At 41.0% G+C, this 22,605-nt stretch overlaps 1 protein-coding gene across 1 annotated transcript in view; it reads left to right on the top strand.

The window, feature by feature from the left end:
• Positions 1 to 22,605, top strand: part of SPTBN5 (spectrin beta, non-erythrocytic 5) — a 365,978-nt gene that overhangs the window by 6,909 nt on the left and 336,464 nt on the right. The window contains exons 2-7 of the mRNA XM_075330185.1: positions 5,147 to 5,314; positions 7,174 to 7,290; positions 8,742 to 8,899; positions 9,481 to 9,709; positions 19,971 to 20,602; positions 21,769 to 21,907. Coding sequence (XP_075186300.1) covers positions 5,147 to 5,314; positions 7,174 to 7,290; positions 8,742 to 8,899; positions 9,481 to 9,709; positions 19,971 to 20,602; positions 21,769 to 21,907 — 1,443 coding nt within the window. The remainder of the gene's footprint in view (positions 1 to 5,146; positions 5,315 to 7,173; positions 7,291 to 8,741; positions 8,900 to 9,480; positions 9,710 to 19,970; positions 20,603 to 21,768; positions 21,908 to 22,605) is intronic.

Here is a 22,605-nt window from a genome sequence, read left to right as displayed (position 1 = left end):
CCTTCCTTCCTCCCACCCTTTCTTCCTTCCTCCCACCCTTTCTTCCTTCCTTTCTCCCACCCTTTCTTCCTCCCTTCCTTCCTTCCTTCCTCCCACCCTTTCTTCCTTCCTTCCTTCCTCCCTCCCTTCCTCCCTCCCTTCCTTCCTCCCCACCCTTTCTTCCTCCCACCCTTTCTTCCTTCCTTCCTTCCTTCCTTTCTTTCTTCCTTCCTTCCTCCCACCCTTTCTTTCTTCCTTCCTTCCTCCCACCCTTTCTTCCTTCCTTCCTTCCTCCCACCCTTTCTTCCTTCCTTCCTCCCACCCTTTCTTCCTCCCTTCCTTCCTTCCTTCCTTCCTCCCACCCTTTCTTCCTTCCTTCCTCCCACCCTTTCTTCCTTCCTTCCTCCCACCCTTTCTTCCTTCCTTCCTCCCACCCTTTCTTCCTCCCTTCCTTCCTTCCTTCCTTCCTCCCACCCTTTCTTCTCTTCCTTCCTTCCTTCCTCCCACCCTTTCTTCCTTCCTTCCTCCCACCCTTTCTTCCTCCCTTCCTTCCTTCCTTCCTTCCTCCCACCCTTTCTTCCTTCCTTCCTCCCACCCTTTCTTCCTTCCTTCCTTCCTCCCACCCTTTCTTTCTTCCTTCCTTCCTTCCTCCCACCCTTTCTTCCTTCCTTCCTCCCACCCTTCCTTCCTTCCTCCCACCCTTTCTTCCTTCCTTCCTCCCACCCTTTCTTCCTTCCTTCCTCCCACCCTTCCTTCCTTCCTTCCTCCCACCCTTCCTATCTTCCTCCCACCCTTTCTTCCTTCCTATCTTCCTCCCACCCTTCCTTCCTTCCTCCCACCCTTCCTTCCTCCCACCCTTCCTTCCTTCCTTCCTTCCTTCCACCCTTTCTTCCTTCCTTTCCTCCCACCCTTTCTTCCTTCCTTCCTCCCACCCTTTCTTCCTTCCTTCCTTCCTCCCACCCTTTCTTCCTTCCTTCCTTCCTCCCACCCTTTCTTCCTTCCTTCCTCCCACCCTTTCTTCCTTCCTTCCTCCCACCCTTTCTTCCTTCCTTCCTCCCACCCTTCCTTCCTTCCTCCCACCCTTCCTATCTTCCTCCCACCCTTTCTTCCTTCCTATCTTCCTCCCACCCTTCCTTCCTTCCTCCCACCCTTCCTTCCTCCCACCCTTCCTTCCTTCCTTCCTTCCTTCCTTCCACCCTTTCTTCCTTCCTTTCCTCCCACCCTTTCTTCCTTCCTTCCTCCCACCCTTTCTTCCTTCCTTCCTTCCTCCCACCCTTTCTTCCTTCCTTCCTCCCACCCTTCCTTCCTTCCTCTTGTTTTGGATGTTAATCCTTTTGACTAGGAGGATATAACACTTGTAATTAAGAGTGGTCCTTTATCCATTTGTGACAAGTAGAACATTTTATGGTGCTCTTTTTGGATACAGTGGTCTATCTTTGACCTTGCTTGGGGTTAGGAGGGTGTGAGGGGCATTTGACAATGGCTGTCTCTTCTGTTTCTTAGTCCGACCCTGTATGGCTGGCTTTTTATAACTTCTCTTCTACTATCTGATTGAACATAAATGGCACATGGTAGGTGCAGGGGCTCTTGCTTAGCTTTGTATTGTGATTCGGGAGTTTAAAGCTTTGCACCCTATATTTGTTATTCAATTAATTTGGTCTCACCCTGCAAAAAAAAAAACCATCACATACAGTATGAGACCTTTTGCAAATCGTTTTAAATCATAGTTGAACTTTTGGCTGCAGGCAATTTATAATTTGTGTTGGCAAAAAGATGCAATGGGTCGTCCACATAGGACTGTTTAGCTCATCATTCTGCATTCTGATCCTATCAAACATTGCTATGTGAGCGATTATTATAAAATTGTATGCAGAGACTGGAATAATCAGTTTGCTTTTTATTTAATTTGGACCATACGTTTGGGCCTTAGCAGAATGCATTACACTAACAATTGTGTATCTGAAAAAGGTGCTGCAATTTGCCCATTGAAGAGCTTCAACCTTTGCTGTTAAAGGCAATCTTTCATGTAAGGAAAACACTATCAATCTGCAGGTATGGGGTTAATCTGCAGGTTAATAGTGATCTAACGCTATCCAGCCGCCGCACTGAAGGCTCAGCTACCGGGAAAAAATTAACTTTCTTCCTCCTGGCAGCCTCTGGTTTTCAGTTAGAGGCACGGCACGCGAGACTTCAGTCACCACTCTGTACATGGTGAGCCTCGGCTATAACTACAACCCCGGCACTGATTGACAGCCAACTCTGCAGTGCAACGCAACAATACTGGGATGTGGTTACAGATGCTTCTCATTATGAACTGAGTGGTGACTGATATCTTGTCAGCTGGGCCTCTATGACTGAAAGCCGGAATCTTACAAAAGGATTAAAGTTTTCCTCCCAGTAGCTATCCTTTCAGTGTAGCATCCGGATAGCTTTCTAACTGCATTACCTGCAGATTAATCCCAAATTTGCAGGTTAATAGCATTTAGGGACATTACAGGTTCCCTTTAAAGGGAATCTGTTACCACGTTTGACCTATGTAACCTATTAATATAGGCATACAGGATCTAGAATGCTGAAAAATGTCATACCTGTATGTCTCATATCAGAAGCCTTGTTGTGTATAAATACCCACCACCATTGTTGGCTTTTGATTCAATAAATTGTTTTAAAATAGGAAATCCCCATTATTGCTTTTACTTAAATGTCCGACTTTTAAGATAAAATATCACTGTATGGTGAACTTTTTATATTTTACATACATTTCTCCTAAAAGCCAAATATCCCTAACTTTTTGTGAGTAGTGTATACTCTAATGCGGGCGTCACATGGTACGATCTATTGTGCGATCGCACGAGCGATCATACCCGCCCCCGTCGTTTGTGCGTCATGGGCAATTAGTTGTCCGTGTCGCACAAAGTCGTAACCCCCTGTCACACGTACTTGCCTCCCGGACGACCTCGCTGTGGGCGGTGAACATCCTCTTCCTGAAGGGGGAGGGACGTTCGGTGTCACAGCGACGTCACACAGCGGCCGGCCAATAGAAGCGGAGGGGCGGAGATGAGTGGGACGTAACATCCCGGCCACCTCCTTCCTTCTGCATTGCCGGCGGGACACAGGTAAGCTGTGTTCGTCGTTCCCGGGGTGTCACACGGAGCGATGCGTGCTGTCTAGGGAACGATGAACAACCGGCGCGCAGAAGGAGGACCGACATTTTGAAAATGAACGACGTGTCAACGAGTAACGATGAGGAGAGTATTTTTGCTCGTTCACAGTCATTCGGAGGTGTCACACGGTACGACATCTCTAACGATGCCGGATGTGTGTCACGAATTCCGTGACCCCGCCGACATATCGCACGATATATCGTACCGTGTGACGCCGGCATAAGGGTCAATATTGCATTTCTGCCAGTTTTGTTTTACATACATACCTCTCAGTTAGTGATTTGCATCAAATTTATCAAACGATTTGCGCCTGTTTTCAAGTTGCTTTTTGTCCGTTAATTAGTTTTCAGATTTTTACAGCAGTATAATTTTTCAAGATGTTTTAGACTTTATTTCATAAAATGCAACTTTTTTTTTAAAAAACGTTGCAAAATTAGGCCAAGCTAACTCTGGAGGGATTAATGTACGCCAGATAAAAAGTTGAATTTTTATTTTTTGTTTAGACCTTTTGCAAAATGTGGTACTTTTTGCTCTAAGAAATCAGAAAAAAGGTTAACGCCAGGGGGAAAAAAGACCATTTTGGACTTTGCGAAATCTTCATTACTCACGTGCACCATTTTAATGAATTGGTGGCCCAAAAAAAAAAGTGACTTTGAAAAAAGAAAAAATTACAAAACAGACCTAAAAGATCTAATTCTATTGCTTCTCGTAAGCTCTACATGGCCGTGTATTACTTTTTCATCCATGGATGATAGTGGGTGGAACTGTAGGTAGAACGTATAGGAGCTGTTTATGATAAATGATCAGCATTCCTTCCACAATTCAGACCATTGATGATCCGTCCAGTAAGAAAGTTCGCTGGTAGCTATCATGAAATGCTTAGGTTTTAAGTTTGGTTTGATACATATCATTTGTATATACATCCTTCAAGTTTAATTCCAAACATATAAGTTCGTTAATGTGGCCTCCATGTATATTTCAGAAGTTGAAACATTTGTGTGTAAGCCTCACCAAGAAGTGCATGACATTCTGTATAATTATTATTTATTATTATAGCGTCATTTATTCCATGGCGCTTTACAAGTGAAAAGGGTATACATAAAAACAAGTACAACAATCATTAACAATATAAAAGAGACTGGTACAGGAGGAGAGAGGACCCTGTCCGTGAAGGTTCACAGTCTACAGGGGATGGGTGATGGTACAATAGGTGAGGACAGAGCTGGTTGCGTAGAGGTGTACTGGACTGAGGGTTATTGTAGGTTAGAGACTTGTTGGAAGAGATGGGTCTTCAGGTTCCTCTTGAAGTTTTCCATGGTAGATGAGAGTGTGATATGCTGGTGTAGAGCGTTCCAGAGTATAGGGGAGGCACAGGAGAAATCTTGTATGCGATTGTGGGAAGAGGAGATAAGAGAGGAGTAGAGAAGGAGATCTTGTGAAGATCTGAGGCTGCGTGCAGGTAGGTACCGGGAGACTAGGTCACAGATGTAGGGAGGAGACAGGTTGTGGATGGCTTTGTAGCTCATGTTTCGTGTTTTGAACTGGAGTCTTTGGGCAATGGGAAGCCAGTGAAGGGATTGGCAGAGTGGCAAAGATGGGGAATAGTGAGGGGAGAGGTGGATTAAGCGGGCCGCAGAGTTTAGGATAGATTAGAGGGGTGCCAAAGGTTTGGAAGGGAGGCCAGAGAGCAGGAGGTTGCAGTGGTCGAGGTGGGAGATGATGAGGGCATGTACTTATGTTTTTGGTGATTCTTGGTTAAGGAAAGCACGGATCCAGGAGATATTTTTGAGTTGTCGTTGGCATGAGGTGAAAAGGGCTTGGATGTGCGGCTTGAAGGATAGAGCAGAGTCGAGAGTTACTCGAAGGCATAATAAGTAATGGCTACTGTACACACATGACTTGATAAAAATTGTGGAGATCGTTCCTTCATGCACCATCCATAGGGTTTTTTCATTAATTGGTTGCTTATTCTGTTCTTTTTTTTTTTCTTCTGTTTTATACAGGATAGTATCCCAATAACAGACATCTTCACGGAACTTAACGATGGGTTATACCTGTTACGTCTTCTGGAGTTCATTTCAGGGGAACAGCTGCCCAAACCGGCAAGAGGGAAAATGAGAGTCCACTTCTTGGAAAACAACAGCAAAGCTCTAACGTTCCTAAAGTCCAAGGTCAGTTGTGCAGTCTGGAAAAGTATTGCGGTCTCAAAATCATGAGTTTTGTTATACAAATGTAACCGCTTGACTTCTAAGTTTCTATGATAGTTGAATTTTACATGCACTTTCAGAAAAACATAAGCTAAGATTCTTGTGAAACTTTACACAGAATATAGGCTCCAATTCATCAAGACTGGCATTTGTACACCATTTTTGATAAACAGTGTTCTGGAGTAAAATGTCAGAAAGGAGTGAATGAACGATGGAAATCCAAAATAATATAGAAGACTAGAAAAATGATTGCTATTTATTTTCTACGTGTTTCAAAGTCAACTCATCTCTTCATCAGGAAAAAACAGAATTTTAGATCGGCAATCAATATCCTTAATATTTCAAATGTTCTATTTGCATTACTACATAAGTAGAATTATAGCTTTTCTAAACCACATATGGTAATTTGCAAGCTCATGAGAAAAATTCCTATTAGGTTTTCTGCTAAACTTTGAGTACATTATAGTCTTGGAATATTATTATTATTATTATTATTATTATTCTTTTATCTTTTTTTATTATTTTTATTTATTATATTTTTTTATTATTATACAGGGTGGTCCAAACGTAGGTGGACAGTATGTGTAATAGGGTTATTAAACATGGTGTAAAGTGAAACTGACTCAGTTGTCCTTAGCAACCAATCAGATTCCAAGGGCAACTGATTCAGTTTCACTTTACACCATGTTTGATAACCCTATTACATACTGTCCACCTACGTTTGGGCCACTCTATATTAGTTACATTATTAATTATTATTATTATTATTCTTTTAGCATTTTTTATTTTTATTTAATATATTGTGGGGTTTTTATTATTAGATTAGTTCTATTATATTTTTTATCTTTTTCTTATTTGTTATATTTTTTATTATTATATTAATTACATTATTATTATTATTATTATTATTATTATTATTATTATTATTATTATTATTATTATTATTATTATTATTATTATTCATTTTTAAAGCCCCTTACCTTCCAGGCTGCTGTACATGTGATACATACATTAACCCATATATACAATATAAAATATATAGACAGACGTGCTATAATACCGTGTACAACTGAATCTGAAAACCAAAAAATCTACCTATTGGTGTATCACAATGATCTTTATAACGAGCAGTGTAAAGTTGGCTTTTGATACTGCAGCATGTTCATTATAATAGATTTTTTAATAATTTAATTTCATTCTATATTTCTGTGACAAAAAGTTGCACTTCCTCTGAAGAATGTTTACAACTTTTTTTTTTTTTTAAAGGTAATCTGTCAGCAGGTTTTTACTATGAAAGGCAGGGATCCTGATTCCAGTGATGTTTCACTTCCCCGGGCTGCTTGGTGCAGTTTTGATAGAATCCCTGTTTTCTCTGCTGTAGATGTAGCAGTTGTCACAATGCTGAGCTGTGTATAATCCCGCCCACATCCCTGATTGGCAGTTTTCTGGCAATGTACACAGGAAGCTGCCAATCAGTGGTGGGGGCGGGGTTACACAGATTATCTTACATGCGACACCTAGTCCTGCAGTAATAATTCTGCTGATAAACACTGATTGTATTGAAACTACAACACACAGCCTAGTAAGTGTCACACCCATGGAATCATGCTGTCTGCCTCTACATTATGTTTTTCTCAGATTAAATAGCAAAAACCTGTTGACAGATTCACTTTGAGAGTGTAGAATTAAGGAAGTGCTTGAAACATTAGTTTTTACCTGTTAATTTTTTTAAAAAATTGCCAAGTGCCTCCTGTGAACTTATTCTTCCAGTATTTAATATATTTGTGTTTCCCATTTTTTTTTTATTTTTTATAAAATACCAGATGCCTGTAAAACTAATTGGGCCAGAGAATATTGTGGATGGAGATAAGACAATGATATTGGGACTTATTTGGATTATTATTCTTCGTTTCCAAATATCTTCTATTACTTTGGATAAGGTAAATATCATATAAAGATTTTAGAAATTGCATTCTTTTATACAGTGTTTTTATGGCATTTTTAGATATTTTTATGCGCTACTATCGGGTGCAAAGCTGTAAAGGAGTTCTATGGGCGAGTCTGATCTGTAAAATGCAAGAGGCTTCGGCATTGAACATTCAGTCTATTGAAAGCATTTCTCTCCGAACTAGCCTATTCATTAAAGGGAATCTGTCATCAGGTTTTTGCTCCCCATATGAGAGCAACATAATGTAGAGACAGAGACCCTGATTCCAGCGATGTGTCACTTACTGAGCTGTTTGCTGTCATTTTGATAAAAATCAATGTTTTCTCTGCTGCAGATCTAGCAGTTATACAAAGCTCATGAATATGCTAGACTATCTGGCATCGTGCCAACTAGTCCTGTAATTGTAATCTACTGCTGATTATACAGTGATTTTATCAAAACTACACTAAGTAGCTCAGTAAGTGACACATAGCTGGAATCAGGGTCTCTGCCCCTACATTATGCTGCTCTCAGATTAAGTGGCAAAAACCTGGTGACAGATTCCCTTTAACAGTGGTCTGTGTTACAGATGGGTGAACTCGCAGATGTTTATGTTCGACTGGTCCAGACGGGCTTCAAATAAAAAGCAAATAAGAAAAATCTCTGGTTCGAGATTGGATTCCGAACCCCTTTTAAGTCTAAGGGACTCAGACATAAGTATTATAAAATAGTAGTAGTAAGGACTAGGGGGCTGCAAAAAGAAGCAAATTGGGGATTGAAGCAAGACAATTATACTTACCGATTTTTTTCGCAGCTATTGCACTGCTTCTGGGTCCGCTCATTAAATCTCATGAATGTTCACTGCTTCTCCCGCTCGCCCTCTGTGACAGCGTCTGTGATTGGTTCCAGTCAGCCTGCCGGCGTTTGTGATTGGTTGCCTTCACAGTAGTTGTCTGGGTCCCGAAGTGGAGTGCAAAAATAGAGAATTTGAAAAAAATTGCATAGCATCCCCATATTTTGATACCCAGTGCAGATAAAGTAGACAGCTGAAGGCTGCAGCCCACACCTGTGTGCGTTATCTTGGCTGTGTATCAAAATGCGAGGCACCCCATGCAGCTTTTTTTTAAATTTATTTTAATAAATAATTAAAACCGAGTGAGGTCTCCCCCAATTTTGATACCCATCCAAGATAAAGCGGACTGCTGGGGGCTGGTATTTTCTGGCTGGAGAGGCCCACGGTTATCGGTCCCCCCAGCCTAAAAATAGCAGCCCGCAGCCACCCCAGAATTGGTGTATCCATTAGTTGCACCAATTTTGGCGCTTACCTGGAAACCAAATAGGTGGGAAGGGGCATTTAAATGTTTGATGCACAAGTGCCTATGATTGGTTTGTACAGTCATTCCAGCAGTTGTATGTCAGTAAAAATCAATAATTTTTGTTCTTTTTTTTTCTCATTTTTAACAGGAGGAGTTTGGTGCAAGTGCAGCTAAGGCATCTGCCAAAGAAGCTCTTCTAATTTGGTGCCAGATTAAAACAGCCCCCTACTCAAATGTAGATGTACAGGACTTCTCCAGTAGCTGGCGGGATGGTCTTGCATTTAATGCACTCATCCATGCTCACAGGTATTTTTTTTTACCATTTATGAAAATGTATAAGGTTAAATTATTGAGCTAGAAATTTTTAATTGGAATTTATATTCCTTTTTTTTCGTGGTGGGGGGAAATATTCCCAATTTTGCACTACAACAAATAGTGCAAGCAAGGTTGAACTGGGCTTCTGTCAACACATATCTATGTATTATTCAGGGGGTTTTCCAGTAAAATCACTGCCTCTATATTTAGCTATACTCCGGGTTATTTCAAACATATCATCACTAAGATAAATAAAAACTTATCTGTTTGACCTCTTGCTCCATCATAAATACCTTTTACATTGCATCATATGTTTGTAGGAAGAAGAGTTATCTAAGAATTCTTTGTATTTATATTATAGAACACACAGTATAAAATTTTGTGCAAAAAAAATTAGTCCCCAAATGTTCTACAGGATCTTTGTCATTTAAGGGGATGTTCCCATGATCTCAAGTATCCCAATTTCCAATCATTGTGCTATTAGCTAAGCTGCAGTCGGACTGCTGTTTACTATATAGTCCTATTACTTTTTGAAAAAGACCCAACCTTTGGACACGTTTTGTCTCCTGCAGGCCTGATCTCATTGACTACCACTCTCTGAAATCAACTCAACCCTTGCACAACTTGAACAATGCCTTCAATGTGGCAGACACCAAGCTGGGCATATCCAAGCTGCTGGATGCTGAAGATGTCGTCATCCCACATCCAGACGAGAGGTCCATAATGACCTATGTGTCCCTGTATTACCATTACTTCTCCAAGATGAAACAGGGCCAAACCGTGCAGAAAAGGATCGGCAATGTGAGTTATTACCTTATTACCCTCATGTCTGCAATCGTATAACAATAATGCTCACAGGGTTCAATCTTTTTTTTTTTGTTTCTGGTCCACAGAGAACTTAAATGCAGGTCCGATTGTAGACAAAGTGGGTCCCAGTGCAAAAATTGAGTGGGTCCCAACTGCTAACCTATTGCACCATCACACGAACATTAAAATTGTATGTACAGGAGCCGATTTCAGACCTTTAAACAAGCACGATTGACTACTAAAGTCATCCTGCGCTTGTGTATAAGCCTCATCACACAGGCTGTGCGAAGAACAATGGGGTTAGGACAATTACTAATAGATCATTCTGTCCTCATACAAATCGTGCTATTGGAAGCACATCTCATGTTTACATTGGGCAGTGTGTTTCAAAGAAAAATGGTCCGGATTCATTATCACCAGGATTTTCCCATATAACCTAAAGCCAGTGCTATACTGACACTATCAGGCTGATTCTATACATACCTGTACTGGTCAGCTCGGATGTATAGGTTTTGAAATCCAAGAAAGTAAAGTTTATAAAATTATTAGCATCTCGAGTGACAGCAGCTGAGGATCAGATAATATCTGGGGGGAATTCATAGTAATCCCCTCCCCCTGTTAGAATTAGCATAAGTATTATACAATCGATTTAAGTTTTGACTTGCAGAACCTGTGTGGGGTCATACCCATGTGACCAGAAGGGGTGGGGCCTTACAGTACAGACCAAACGTTTGGACACACCTTTTCATCTCTAGAACAACTATTAAGAGGAGACTTTGTGCAGCAGCCTTCATGGTAAAATAGCTGCTAGGAAACCACTGCTAAGGACAGGCAACAAGCAGAAGAGACTTGTTTGGGCTAAAGAACACAAGGAATGGACATTAGACCAGTGGAAATCTGTGCTTTGGTCTGAGGAGTCCAAATTTGAGATCTTTGGATCCAACCACCGTGTCTTTGTAGAAAAGGTGATGGGATGGACTCTACATGGCTGGTTCCCACCGTGAAGCATGGAGGAGGAGGAGGTGTGATGGTGTAGGGGTGCTTTGCTGGTGACACTGTTGGGGATTTATTCAAAATTGAAGGCATACAGAACCAGCATGGCTACCACAGCATCTTGCAGCGGCATGCTGTTCCATCCGGTTTGCGTTTAGTTGGACCATCATTTATTTTTTAACAGGACAATGACCCCAAACACACCTCCAGGCTGTGTAAGGGCTATTTGACCAAGAAGGAGAGTGATGGGGTGCTACGTCAGATGACCTGGCCTCCACAGTCACCAGACCTGAACCCAATCGAGATAGTTTGGGGTGAGCTGGACCGCAGAGTGAAGGCAAAAGGGCCAACAAGTGCTAAGCATCTCTAGGAAACTCCTTCAAGACTGTTGGAAAACCATTTCCGGTGACTACCTCTTGAAGCTCATCAAGAGAATGCCAAGAGTGTGCAAAGCAGTAATCAAAGCAAGAGGTGGCTGCTTTGAAGATCCTAGAATATAAGACCTATTTTCAGTTGTTTCACACTTTTTTAAATATTTCATTCCACATGTGTTCATTCATAGTTTTGATGCCTTCAATGTGAATCTACAATTTTCAGAGTCCTGAAAATAAAGAAAACTTTTTGAATGAGGTGTGTCCAAACTTTTGGTCTCTACTATATATATGTGTGTGTGTATATATATATATATATATATATATATATATATATATATATATATATATATATATATATATATATATATATATAATATGCACACACACACACACACACACACACACATTTAAATATATTGCACAACATTCTTTGGTCTAAGGGCTGCATTGCCATACCGAACTGATCCCAAGGGCATAAAATAATTTATAGGGACATTTGTTTGAATACATCAGCTCTACCACCATCAGCACATTAAAGGGGGCTTTACACGCAGCGATATCGCTAGTGAAAGCACCCACCCCCGTCGGTTGTGCGTCACGGGCAAATCGCTGCCCGTGGCGCACAACATTGCTCGGACCCGTCACACGTACTTACCTGCTGAGCAACGTCGCTGTTGCTGGCGAACCGCCTCCTTTTGTAAGGGGGCGGTTCGTGCGGCGTCACTCAGCGGTCGCCCAATAGAAGCGGAGGAGCGGAGATGAGCGGGCCGAACATCTCGCCCACCTCCATCCTTCCGCATTGCCGGCGGCCGCAGGTAAGCTGTAGTTCGTCGTTCCCGAGGTGTCACATGTAGCGATGTGTGCTGCCTCGGGAACGACGAACAACCTCCGTCCTGCAACAATCAACGATTTTTTGAAAAAGAACGACGTGTCAACGATCAACGATAAGGTGAGTATTTATGATCGTTAACGGCCGTTCGTTGGTGTCACACGCAACAACGTCGCTAACGATGCCGGATGTGAGTCACGGAATCTGTGACCCCGGCGATATTTCGTTAGATGCATCGTTGCGTGTAATGGGGCCTTAATACATTTTGTGAAATGGTTCTTGGGAACCGAAATGTTGCTATCAAACCATTTGGGCCAATAAATGGAGTGCTGCCTCCATTATAATTTTTCCTTTATGTCTACATTTAAATAGTTGCTTGGTAGGCCCTGCAGAAACTGTTTTAAAAATATTTTTGTACTGCTCTTATTTTTCCATGTATAGATAGATAAATTCTACACTTATTTAGCTGAATTATTAAATTTCAGGAAAAAAAAATGACTTGTGGTTCCCCCCTATTTTTCATAATCAGCCACAGGTAAAGCAGCAGCTGCATGCTGCAACCCCCAGCTATGAGCTTTACCTTAGCTGGTTGTAAAAAATAGAGGGGATCCCACTGTTTTGTTTTTTTTTTGCTTTTTTTTATTATTTAAATAAATAATTTAAAAACCGGCATTTGACAGCCCCCATTTTCCATAACCAGCCAAGGTGCAGCAGGCAGCCTGGGGTTGGTATTAGGGTGGGAAGGGCAATGGTTATTTAACCCTTCCCAGCCTAAAAAAATAGCAGCCCACAGCTGTCCCAGAAGTGGAGCATTCTGCCGATGAAAGCTGATTCATCTCAATGTCTTTCATCTCAGTATTCTTGTAAAAAGCAACCTGTGGCCGGCGTTCATAGGAGATTGTGATTTCTTCTTCTATATACTACAATGCTACTGTATATAGAACAAGTGGTCAGACTATTGTAGGTTCAAGTTCCCTAAAGGGACTATTAAATACCACACAAAGTAGAAAAAAAAAAGTTTGGAAAAAAAATATAAACGTTCAAATCACCCCCTTTTACCATATTAAAAATTTAAGAAATAAAAAAAGAAATAAAATAAAAAAAATACAAAAAGCTCTCATATAGCTATGCCGAGCTAGAAAAAAAAAACCAAACCTCTTGGACGAAAGGAAGTTAAAATAACAAGCAGAAAAACAATAACTTTCCGCAGTAAGGGGTTAAAGCAAGTTTAAGGTTAATGTGTAACAATAAAGTATATTTAGTATAAAGTTATTTATCCCACTGATGAATACTGTAAAAAAAAAAAAAATAAAAATGCTAAAGTTGCTGATTTGCAGTCACTCCGGTTTTTTTTTCCATAATTCCCGCAAAAGACTTTTTTTTTAAGGCAAAATGGTGCCAATAAAAACTGCTGTCCTGTGTCTAAGAATGTGGTGACACAAACACACTTTGTTTTTATTATTATTATTATTATTATTATTATTATTATTATTATTATTATTATATTTTTTTGAAGCTATTTTTATTTGTAAAGTTTAAAAAAAAAAAACAAAAACATTTGACAATATAAATGTAAAATCAAAATTCTACTGCATAGTGAGCACCTTAAAACTGTAACCAAGAATTAGTGACTTTTTTTTAATTAAATCAATAAACAAAAAATGTGTGGAAAAACCTGCATTAAAATTAGAAATGGAGACAGCTGTGGCAATAGTGCAAAAACAAATTGCATATGTAATAAAAAATCTCTATAAAACAAAAAACATACAAGTTGTCCTGCAGAAAAAAACCTTCAGGTGGATAATTCGAGGGACAAAAAATAAAAAAGCCAGCAAAAAAAAATAAAAAATAGTGGCGTTTATAAACCGTGCATAGAGATGGGTCATGCTCCCTATACCATCGGATTAGGCGCCCGTTGGCATTTTCCATTGCAGTATGAAAAGTAAACTTTGGCTCCTGATTAGTTTCTATGGGTAAGGCTTCTATTTTGTTTCCACGATTTCCATATTTGAGGTCTGTGTGTTTCTACATGATTGAAAACATCTGCATTATGTCAGGAGTGAACAGACATCATCTCGGAGAATTACATTTTCCACTGTCACAAAAGGTTTTCTATACACTGTACAGTAATACCATTTTAGCCAAGTGCAGACAGATTGGTGGTTGTTCCTCTGAACGATGCATCAACACTTATTCTATTTCCTATCATGCTCACATATTATTGTACCACTCATACTTTTAGCAATATACATGATAACTAGGGATGATCGAATACCTCAAATATTTGGCTTCGCGAATATTTTCCGAATACCTTGCCACTATTCGATGTGCAATGTAAGTGTATGGGAAGCACGAATAGTACCGAATAGTTGTTATTCGGGTTTCCCATACACTTACATTGCGAATCGAATATTCGCGTATAGTCAAATAGTGGCGAGGTATTCGGAAAATATTTGCAAAGCCAAATAATCGAAGTATTCGATCATCCCTAATGATAACCTATGGGAATTGTCTATCCACTTTTGCCACCCGATGGATAACTTCTATTGCTGGTTTGGGAACTTTTTTTTTTAGAATTCATCAAAAAAACTTAAAACTTTTTTTTTTTTAGTCCCAGCAACCAAAGTACGTTGTTATCTGAGCTTCATCAGGGTTATTCCTAAATAAGTAACACATACACATACATACACATGCACATACTGTAGCTTTTGTAAATACAGACAATTTTGCAATTTACTGCTTATTAAAATTTTCAGCCATTCGAGTAATATTTTGTTTCCAGATTATTGCCTTAACACCAGGCACCGCTGCTAGACAGAAGAATGTGTTCAGTGCTTACAAGCTCTTTTCGATTGTGTTTAAAGTGGCCAGGATTGCTGCAGCATGAAATTACTTCCTAATCCAAGCTACATTCTGCAGTGTTTACAAGCTTGACAGCAGCGGTGGTCTGTCTCCTAGGCAGCAAGCTGTAAACAAGTGATAACTTCAAAATGATTTCAAATTTTTATAAGCAATGATTGACAAACAGTGCTTTTTTATGAGCACTATAGGATAATATTTATCTATGAAGTTAGGAATAATTGTATAATGCCACAAATTGGATATATGGTGTACATAGTGTGCCATAGTGGTACCTGCCAGGAGCAGACATTGATAAAAAAGGACACGTGTGCAAGAACAGTATATGTGCCCATTGCAGCCCATTAGGTCATTATGATGAATGATTCCACCTACTTTGAAGGTGGTAGTGGCCCACTTTCCTTTTTTTCTCATGAGCCTATAAAATATATAGATAGAGAGACATAGAGATATAGAGAGATAGAGATATAGATAGATATAGTGAGATAGAGAGATAGATATAGAGAGATATGGAGAGAGAGGTAGATAGATACATATAGAGAGATATAGATAGACATAGAGAGATGGGTAGATATGTAGAGAGATGGGTAGAGATGGAGAGAGATGGGTAGAGATGGAGAGGTAGATAGATGGAGAGGTAGATAGATGGAGAGGTAGATAGATATAAATAGACAGAGAGCTAGATATAGATAGAGAGCTAGATATAGATAGAGAGCTAGATATAGATAGAGAGCTAGATATAGATAGAGAGCTAGATATAGATAGAGAGCTAGATATAGATAGAGAGCTAGATATAGATAGAGAGCTAGATATAGAGAGCTAGATATAGAGAGCTAGATATAGAGAGCTAGTTATAGAGAGCTAGATATAGAGAGCTAGATATAGAGAGCTAGATATAGAGAGCTAGATATAGAGAGCTAGATATAGAGAGCTAGTTATAGAGAGCTAGATATAGAGAGCTAGATAGATATTGAAAGATAAAGAGATAGAGAGATCTGGGTAGAGATGGAGAGGTAGATAGATGGAGAGGTAGATAGATGGAGAGGTAGATAGATGGAGAGGTAGATAGATATAAATAGACAGAGAGCTAGATATAGATAGAGAGCTAGATATAGATAGAGAGCTAGATATAGAGAGCTAGATAGATATTGAAAGATAAAGAGATAGAGAGATCTGGGTAGATATATCTCACACATATATTACACACACACGCACAGTATGTATAAGATATACATATACTGTATATGCACATATGTACGTACATACATATATGCACATACATCCATGCGCGCGCACACACACACACGTGTATATATAATATGTTCATTCACATACATACATATGTACACATACATATATACACCATGCATACATATATGATTTTGTTTCCCCCTTTTTTACATACATAGTATGTCCATGTGCCACAGATCTAAGACTTGCCTCTAAATATTTAATCACACAGTTGCTCGATTTTTTTTTTTTTTTTGAGGCGCTTATTACACATCCTATTACAAGCCACAACAAATACGGCATCACAAAAGATCTGTTTGAGCCATTATGGAAAATATATAAAAATAGCAATTTTCCATGCTAAAACAATGTGTAAAGCTTTGTCTTTTCATGTCATTTACTTTTAATTGCCCTTAATTTACTTCTATTTGGGAGTTATACCCTAATATAATTAAATCTAATATTTATAGACCAAAAATAAGCTTTGCCCTTTTGTAATAAGTGACACAGCTCCCTGTGGAGAGACGTCGGCCTAATCTTACCTTCACTGAAATGAGCTTCCCTAATCTCTCGTAATAGGATTGCGACTGGCGAAAAAGCGTCTGTAAATAATAATATATATAACGAAAGTCTTTTGTGCAGTCTGATGAGCTGTCAGTCACCAGGGGAGTTCACTGTTGCCTATTGCAAGAATAAATCTTGAAATAATATATATGAAAATAAACATTCTATACATGTCGCTTTAAAAGGTGGGAATAATGCCAATCTGCCATGAGTGATTATGGGCTAGCCCCGTGACCGGGTTAGTAGGAGGCACTATAGCGGCTGCGGGTGAGGCATCCATACCGCTCCTGCTTTTGCAAATGCCAATGCACTTCTTAGGATCGTTCAGCAGCACCTGGCTGAGATGGCAGAACATCAATGCTGGCATTACCATCCACGGCCAGGCTCTGCCCACTCTTACCCTAGAGGTGGGTAACTATATCTGTCCAGACGCAGGGGAGAGCCCCATTGTCTAAACTGTAAAGTGCACCTTATATACACTTAGTACATGCCCAGTAATAACCTTTAAAGATAAAAAAAAAGAAAACACAATATTAAAATATTTAAACATTTTTAAATATCAGATATAAAATGTGATATGAATGAGACATTAGGTTCGCAAGATCCGTGTTTGTTTTTTAATATTTGTTGATTGTATACATAGAAAATCTCACTGTGAATGTATGCATTTTCCGGACGTATGGTTGCATCTCATATATACTGTAGATACTTTACCATATGGAAGTATACACCGCCCCGAGGTGCCTCTTAGGGTACTTTCACACTTGCGTTGAACGGTATCCGTTGCATTGCGTTGTGTAACGGATGCAACGGATGTGTTGCATATAGTGACACAACGGATGCAACGGATGCTGCAAAACAACGCAATTCGTTTTGATTTTTTTTTTTTTTTCCCGGTTTTACCAGCGGCAGACTATAGTGAACGATCAGCTGATCGTTCCCTGCAGCCGGCCGCTGGGTGATCAGCTGATTGCTCCCAGTAGCCGGCCGCCGGGTGATCAGCTGATCGCTCCCGCCCGCCGGGTGATCAGCTGATCGCTCCCGGCTGCCGGGTGATCAGCTGATCGCTCCCTGCAGCCGGCTGCCGGGTGATCAGCTGATCGCTCCCGGCCGCCGGGTGATCAGCTGATCGCTCCCTGCAGCCGGCCGCCGGGTGATCAGCTGATCGCTGTCACTTGCCGGCGCCCGGGCATGCCGGCGGGCGGGCGCTCAGCTGAGCGCTGTGACTTGCCGGCGGCCGGGCATGCTGGTGGCCGGTCATTCAGCTGAGCGCTGTCGCTTGCCGACGGCCGGGCGCTCAGCTGAACGTTCGGCCACCGCGAGCCAAAATAAAGTTTGATTTAAAAAAAAAAAAAAAAAAAAAAAAAAAAGAGCATGCGCAGTGAAATCCAGAGGATTCCGCTGCTCAAAATAACGTTACATGCTGCGTTCCTCCCGCTGGGCGGAAGCAACGGAGCGTCGCCCAGCGGAAGCAACGCAGCTCCTTTTGGTACAATCCGTCAACCATACAAGTCTATGGGAAACAGCGGAATCCGTTAACGGATTCCGCTGTTTCCCAAAAGGGCGGATTGTAACGGAAGGAAAATAACGCAAGTGTGAAAGTACCCTTATCAGTTGAAGAAAGGGACATTACCTCCATTATGGACTAGGCGTGATTTAATTTTTTTTTTTATTTATTTATTTATTTTTTTAATAATTTATATGTAGTTTCCACATTTGTCTTATCTGAGTAAATGTGTGTGTGTGTGTGTGTGTGTGTGTGTAGGCTTTCACATCTTTCTGTTTAAGCAAAATTGATGACTAAAATACATTTTAAATTATGTACCTGTGTCTAGAACAATTATCCTTCTATATCGAACATATTTATTTTTTTCATTTGCGCAACAGGAATTCAGGCTGGCAACATTGTGTGTGTGTGTGTGTGTGGTTTTGTTTTTCTTTTGGTCCCCCCCCCCCTTTTCATTTATTCCTTCCTTCATTCATTCCTTCCTTGCTTCCATTTCACCTCCATAAGGTCAAGAAAACACATTTGGAGGGCATTTCAATGTATTAATTATATAGAGATAGATACATTTCTCCTGTAACTGGGGCTCTTATTTACAGGGGAAATTCAGCCTCGTGGCTGAACTGGAGACAGATCAGACCCAAGTGCTTCTGTTCCCTCCAAGCACCTGGCGATCACATGATTGCTGTACCCGGCAGAGGAAGCCCTGTTAGCGGTTGTTACTCTATATATACAGCTTTTTTTTTAAGTGATCTGTATATTACGTTCAGAAAGGCAGAGCTGGTGATAAACCATCTTTGTCTTCTCAGTTGGGAATCCATCAGTTTTCCTATTTAGAATCTTTGGGAAGTTAAACATAGACTTCTGACGTTTTAAAGAGGTTGGCCACTACTTTAACATTGATGGCCTATTCTTAGGCGGGCTTTGCACGCTGCAAGATCGGTAACAATGTGTTACCGATGCTGCAGCAATAGTCCCCGCCCCCGTTGCAGGTGCGATATCTTGTGATTGCTGCCGTAGCGAACATTATCGCTACGGCAGCTTCACACTACTTACCTGCCCTGCGACGTCGCTCTGGCCGGCGACCCGCCTCCTTACTAAGGGGGCGGGTCGTGCAGCGTCATAGCGACGTCACACGGCAGGCAGCCAATAGAAGCGGAGGGGCGGAGATGAGCGGGATGTAAACATCCCGCCCACCTCCGTCCTTCCGCATAGCCGGCCGGGACGCAAGTAGGAGATGTTCCTCGCTCCAGCGGCTTCACACACAGCGATGTGTGCTGCCTGCTGCAACGAGGAACAACATCGTACCGTCGCAGCAGCGGCATTATGGAAATGGCGGACCCTACACCGATCATACGATAACGACGCTTTTGTGCTCGTTAATAGTATGTAAAAGGCTTTACACACTACGATGTCGAGAGCGACGCCGGATGTGCGTCACTTTCAATTTGACACGATATCGTAGTGTGCAAAGCCCGCCTTACAATAAGTCATCAATGTCTGATCGGCCGGGGTCCAACATCCCACACCCGCGCTATCAGCTGTTCCTGGTCCTGGTGATGGCAACTGGCAGTCCATTAGCATCCTAAATAACAAATGAATAATTGGTTATGTTATCGGTAATCATAAGTGCTACAAAATCAACACATTCGTTAATATAAATATGCTGAGACTTTAAAGTGAAGCTCTGGAGCAATGAAAAGATTTCACTCCCTGGCTAAAACTGAATGACAATAGAGTATTGTCATTTTGGACTTGGTATTTTGTAATTTTAACTTGTTGGTCATATCTTTATAAAATATTGTGTTTTGTTTTTTTGGCAAGGTATTAAGTATTTGTACAGTAATGGAACAGAGGCCATATTTTAGGCAATTTTTTACATTTGATTGTTTTGTTTTTTAGTTTATGTCCGTGGTTCTTGAAATTGAGAACCTAAAAAGCCAGTATGAGGATATGATAACCGACCTTCTAAGGTGGATCCAACAGAAAGTCTTGGAGATGAATGATCGGCATTTTCCCAACGCCATCAACGGTATGCTGCAGCTCTTGGCCAACTTTAAAACCTACCGAACAGTAGAGAAACCCGCAAAGTACCAAGAGAAAGGCTTGATCGAGGCACATTTTTTCAATATCCGGACCAAACTGCAGGCCAACAATTTGCGCCCATATTTTCCACCTGACGGAAGGTCCTTGGGTGACATAGAGAAGTATTGGAAAGTCTTGGAAAAAGCTGAATATGAACGAGAGAAGGCTCTGCAGAAAGAGCTGCTCAGACTGGAACGGCTGGAGCATTTGGCACAGATGTTTCAAAAGAAGGCTTTTCTAAGAGAGTCCTATCTGCACGAAATGAGACAAGTCATAGAGCGACAGGACTTCAAGCCCAACAATATCACCCAAGTGGAAGCTGCTATTAAGAAGCTGGAGGCCATAGAGGCAGACGTGCTACCTCGTGAACAGCGGTTCAAGTCACTTGCTGACATGTGTGATGTTTTAGAGAGAGAAAATTACCACAACAAGGCAGTAATAATGACAAAGTAAGTTTGTTTCTTTGGTAAACTTGGAATTCTATGGGCTCGATAAATCAAAGCTTATATGCGACTATTCTGGCGTAAAAAGCTTTTGAAACGTTGCATCATTTTGGTGTAAATCGAGGCAGTGCTAAAGTTATGTGACTTATGGCATGCTCACGCCATTTTAATTTTCTTAAAGTCAAAAACAAAATCTGAACCCAAATCCACGACAACATTTATAATTGGTGGAGGAAGGTTGAACTAGATGGACCTAGGTCTTTTTTCAACCTATGTAACTATGTTTTAAAGGGGTTGTCTACTACTAGAACAACCAGTTCTGATTCCATGTAAAATAATAAAGCCTGTACTCACCTCCCATACTGGCATCTTTCCAGCAGTGTCCGTGCTCGTGGTGCCAGGGCTCACGGATCGGATGTGATGTCATGCGAACCCTGCGTCCAATCAGCACTCTCTTACTTTTCTCTGCCTTTGGACCAAACAAGCAATCAACAGGAAGTGAGTGCAGCCGCAGAGCTCACTTCCTGTTGCTTTAACTCATTTGGTCCAAAGGCAGAGCGACAGAAGCCAGAGCTGATTGGATGCGGAGCTCACATGATATCACAGGCCAACTTGAAACTCGGTGCCACTGGCCCGGACACCATTGGAAGAGCGTTGGTTTAGGAGGCGAGTATATGCTTTATTATTTTACCTGGAAGAAATATGGAATCGGACTCGGTTTTCCTAGTAGTGGACAATCCCTTTAATTATATACCGCAGTAGGTAAAATAGTACTTTTTATTTAGCTTATTGCCTTATATATTCTTTTGCTGGTGTCAAAATTACATAAGTATATGCTCTATGTACATCATAACTTATTTGTTCATTTCAATCTCTGCTAATTTGGGGATTTGGAGTCCAGTGGGAGGTCCTGCTTAGTGATTACCAGCTATTTGTATGCCCTCATGTATACAGAAATAGCTGTCAATCATTTTGTAGTACCGCCCACTGGACTCCTAAAGTCCAGATATTTAATTGCATAAATCACAAGGTATACTGTAGCTTTTCTAACAAAACTATGAATCGTTGTCAGCTTGTCCTGCTCTAGAACATGCCACAGATTGGACTGCTCTTACCAATGTGACACATTTCCTTCAAAGCTAAAACTAATCTTCTCGCTCTATATCATACAGACAACAAGAGCTATCAAGGGGCTGGAATGGATTGCTCAATTTACTGAAAACTCACAAACAGTTATTAGAAGATAAACAACAAATGTTGGTCCTTTTACGAGACATTGACACTGCTGTTGAAGAGTTGAGAGCCATGCAGGTAAGAGGGGAGAGGGTTAATCCATATCTGTCAACAGGTTTTTGCTATGGAATCTGCAAACATGATATAGGGGCCTTATTCCAGGGATGTGTTATTTTACTGGACTGCTTGGTGCAGTTTGATTTAGACTCCCTGTTTTCTCTTTTGTAGATGTAGCAGTGCTATGAATCCTGAGCTGTTTATAACCCCACCCACAAAACTGATTGGCAGCGTCCTATGTACACAGTACATTGTACTAAGTTGCCAATTAGTGGTGGGAGAAAGGTTACACAGAGTAGCTGGACTGGCCTGTACATGACACCAAATCCTGCAGTGATAATGTCCTGCTGATAAAATGCTGATTGTTTTGAAACTACAGCAAAATGCTGAGCAAGTGACGCATCTCTGAAATCCGATTCTTTGCCCCTACATCATGCTGCTCTTACATTATATAGCAAAAACCTATTGACAGATTCCTTTTAACATATGGTTATGGGAAGCTGTACATTGTTTTGCGTCTCAATGAAAAGGGCGCAGAGCTCCCTGGAGTGGCGTATCATGAATCGGATAATGCAAATTGTATGGTTGTTTACTGCCCATATTTGTAACACCTGCCTGAAACCACAAACTCAGACTGGCTGTAATGGACAGGCTAGAGGAAAGCCGCTAGTAAAGCAGGACCCCGACAACCCTGAACCCTTTAATCCCTATACGGGGAT

This window comes from Anomaloglossus baeobatrachus, chromosome 12, assembly GCF_048569485.1.
Source record: "Anomaloglossus baeobatrachus isolate aAnoBae1 chromosome 12, aAnoBae1.hap1, whole genome shotgun sequence".
Taxonomy (NCBI): Eukaryota; Metazoa; Chordata; class Amphibia; order Anura; family Aromobatidae; genus Anomaloglossus; species Anomaloglossus baeobatrachus.
The sequence above is the reverse complement of the archived record's forward strand: the minus strand, read 5'-3'. Positions and strand labels throughout refer to the sequence as shown.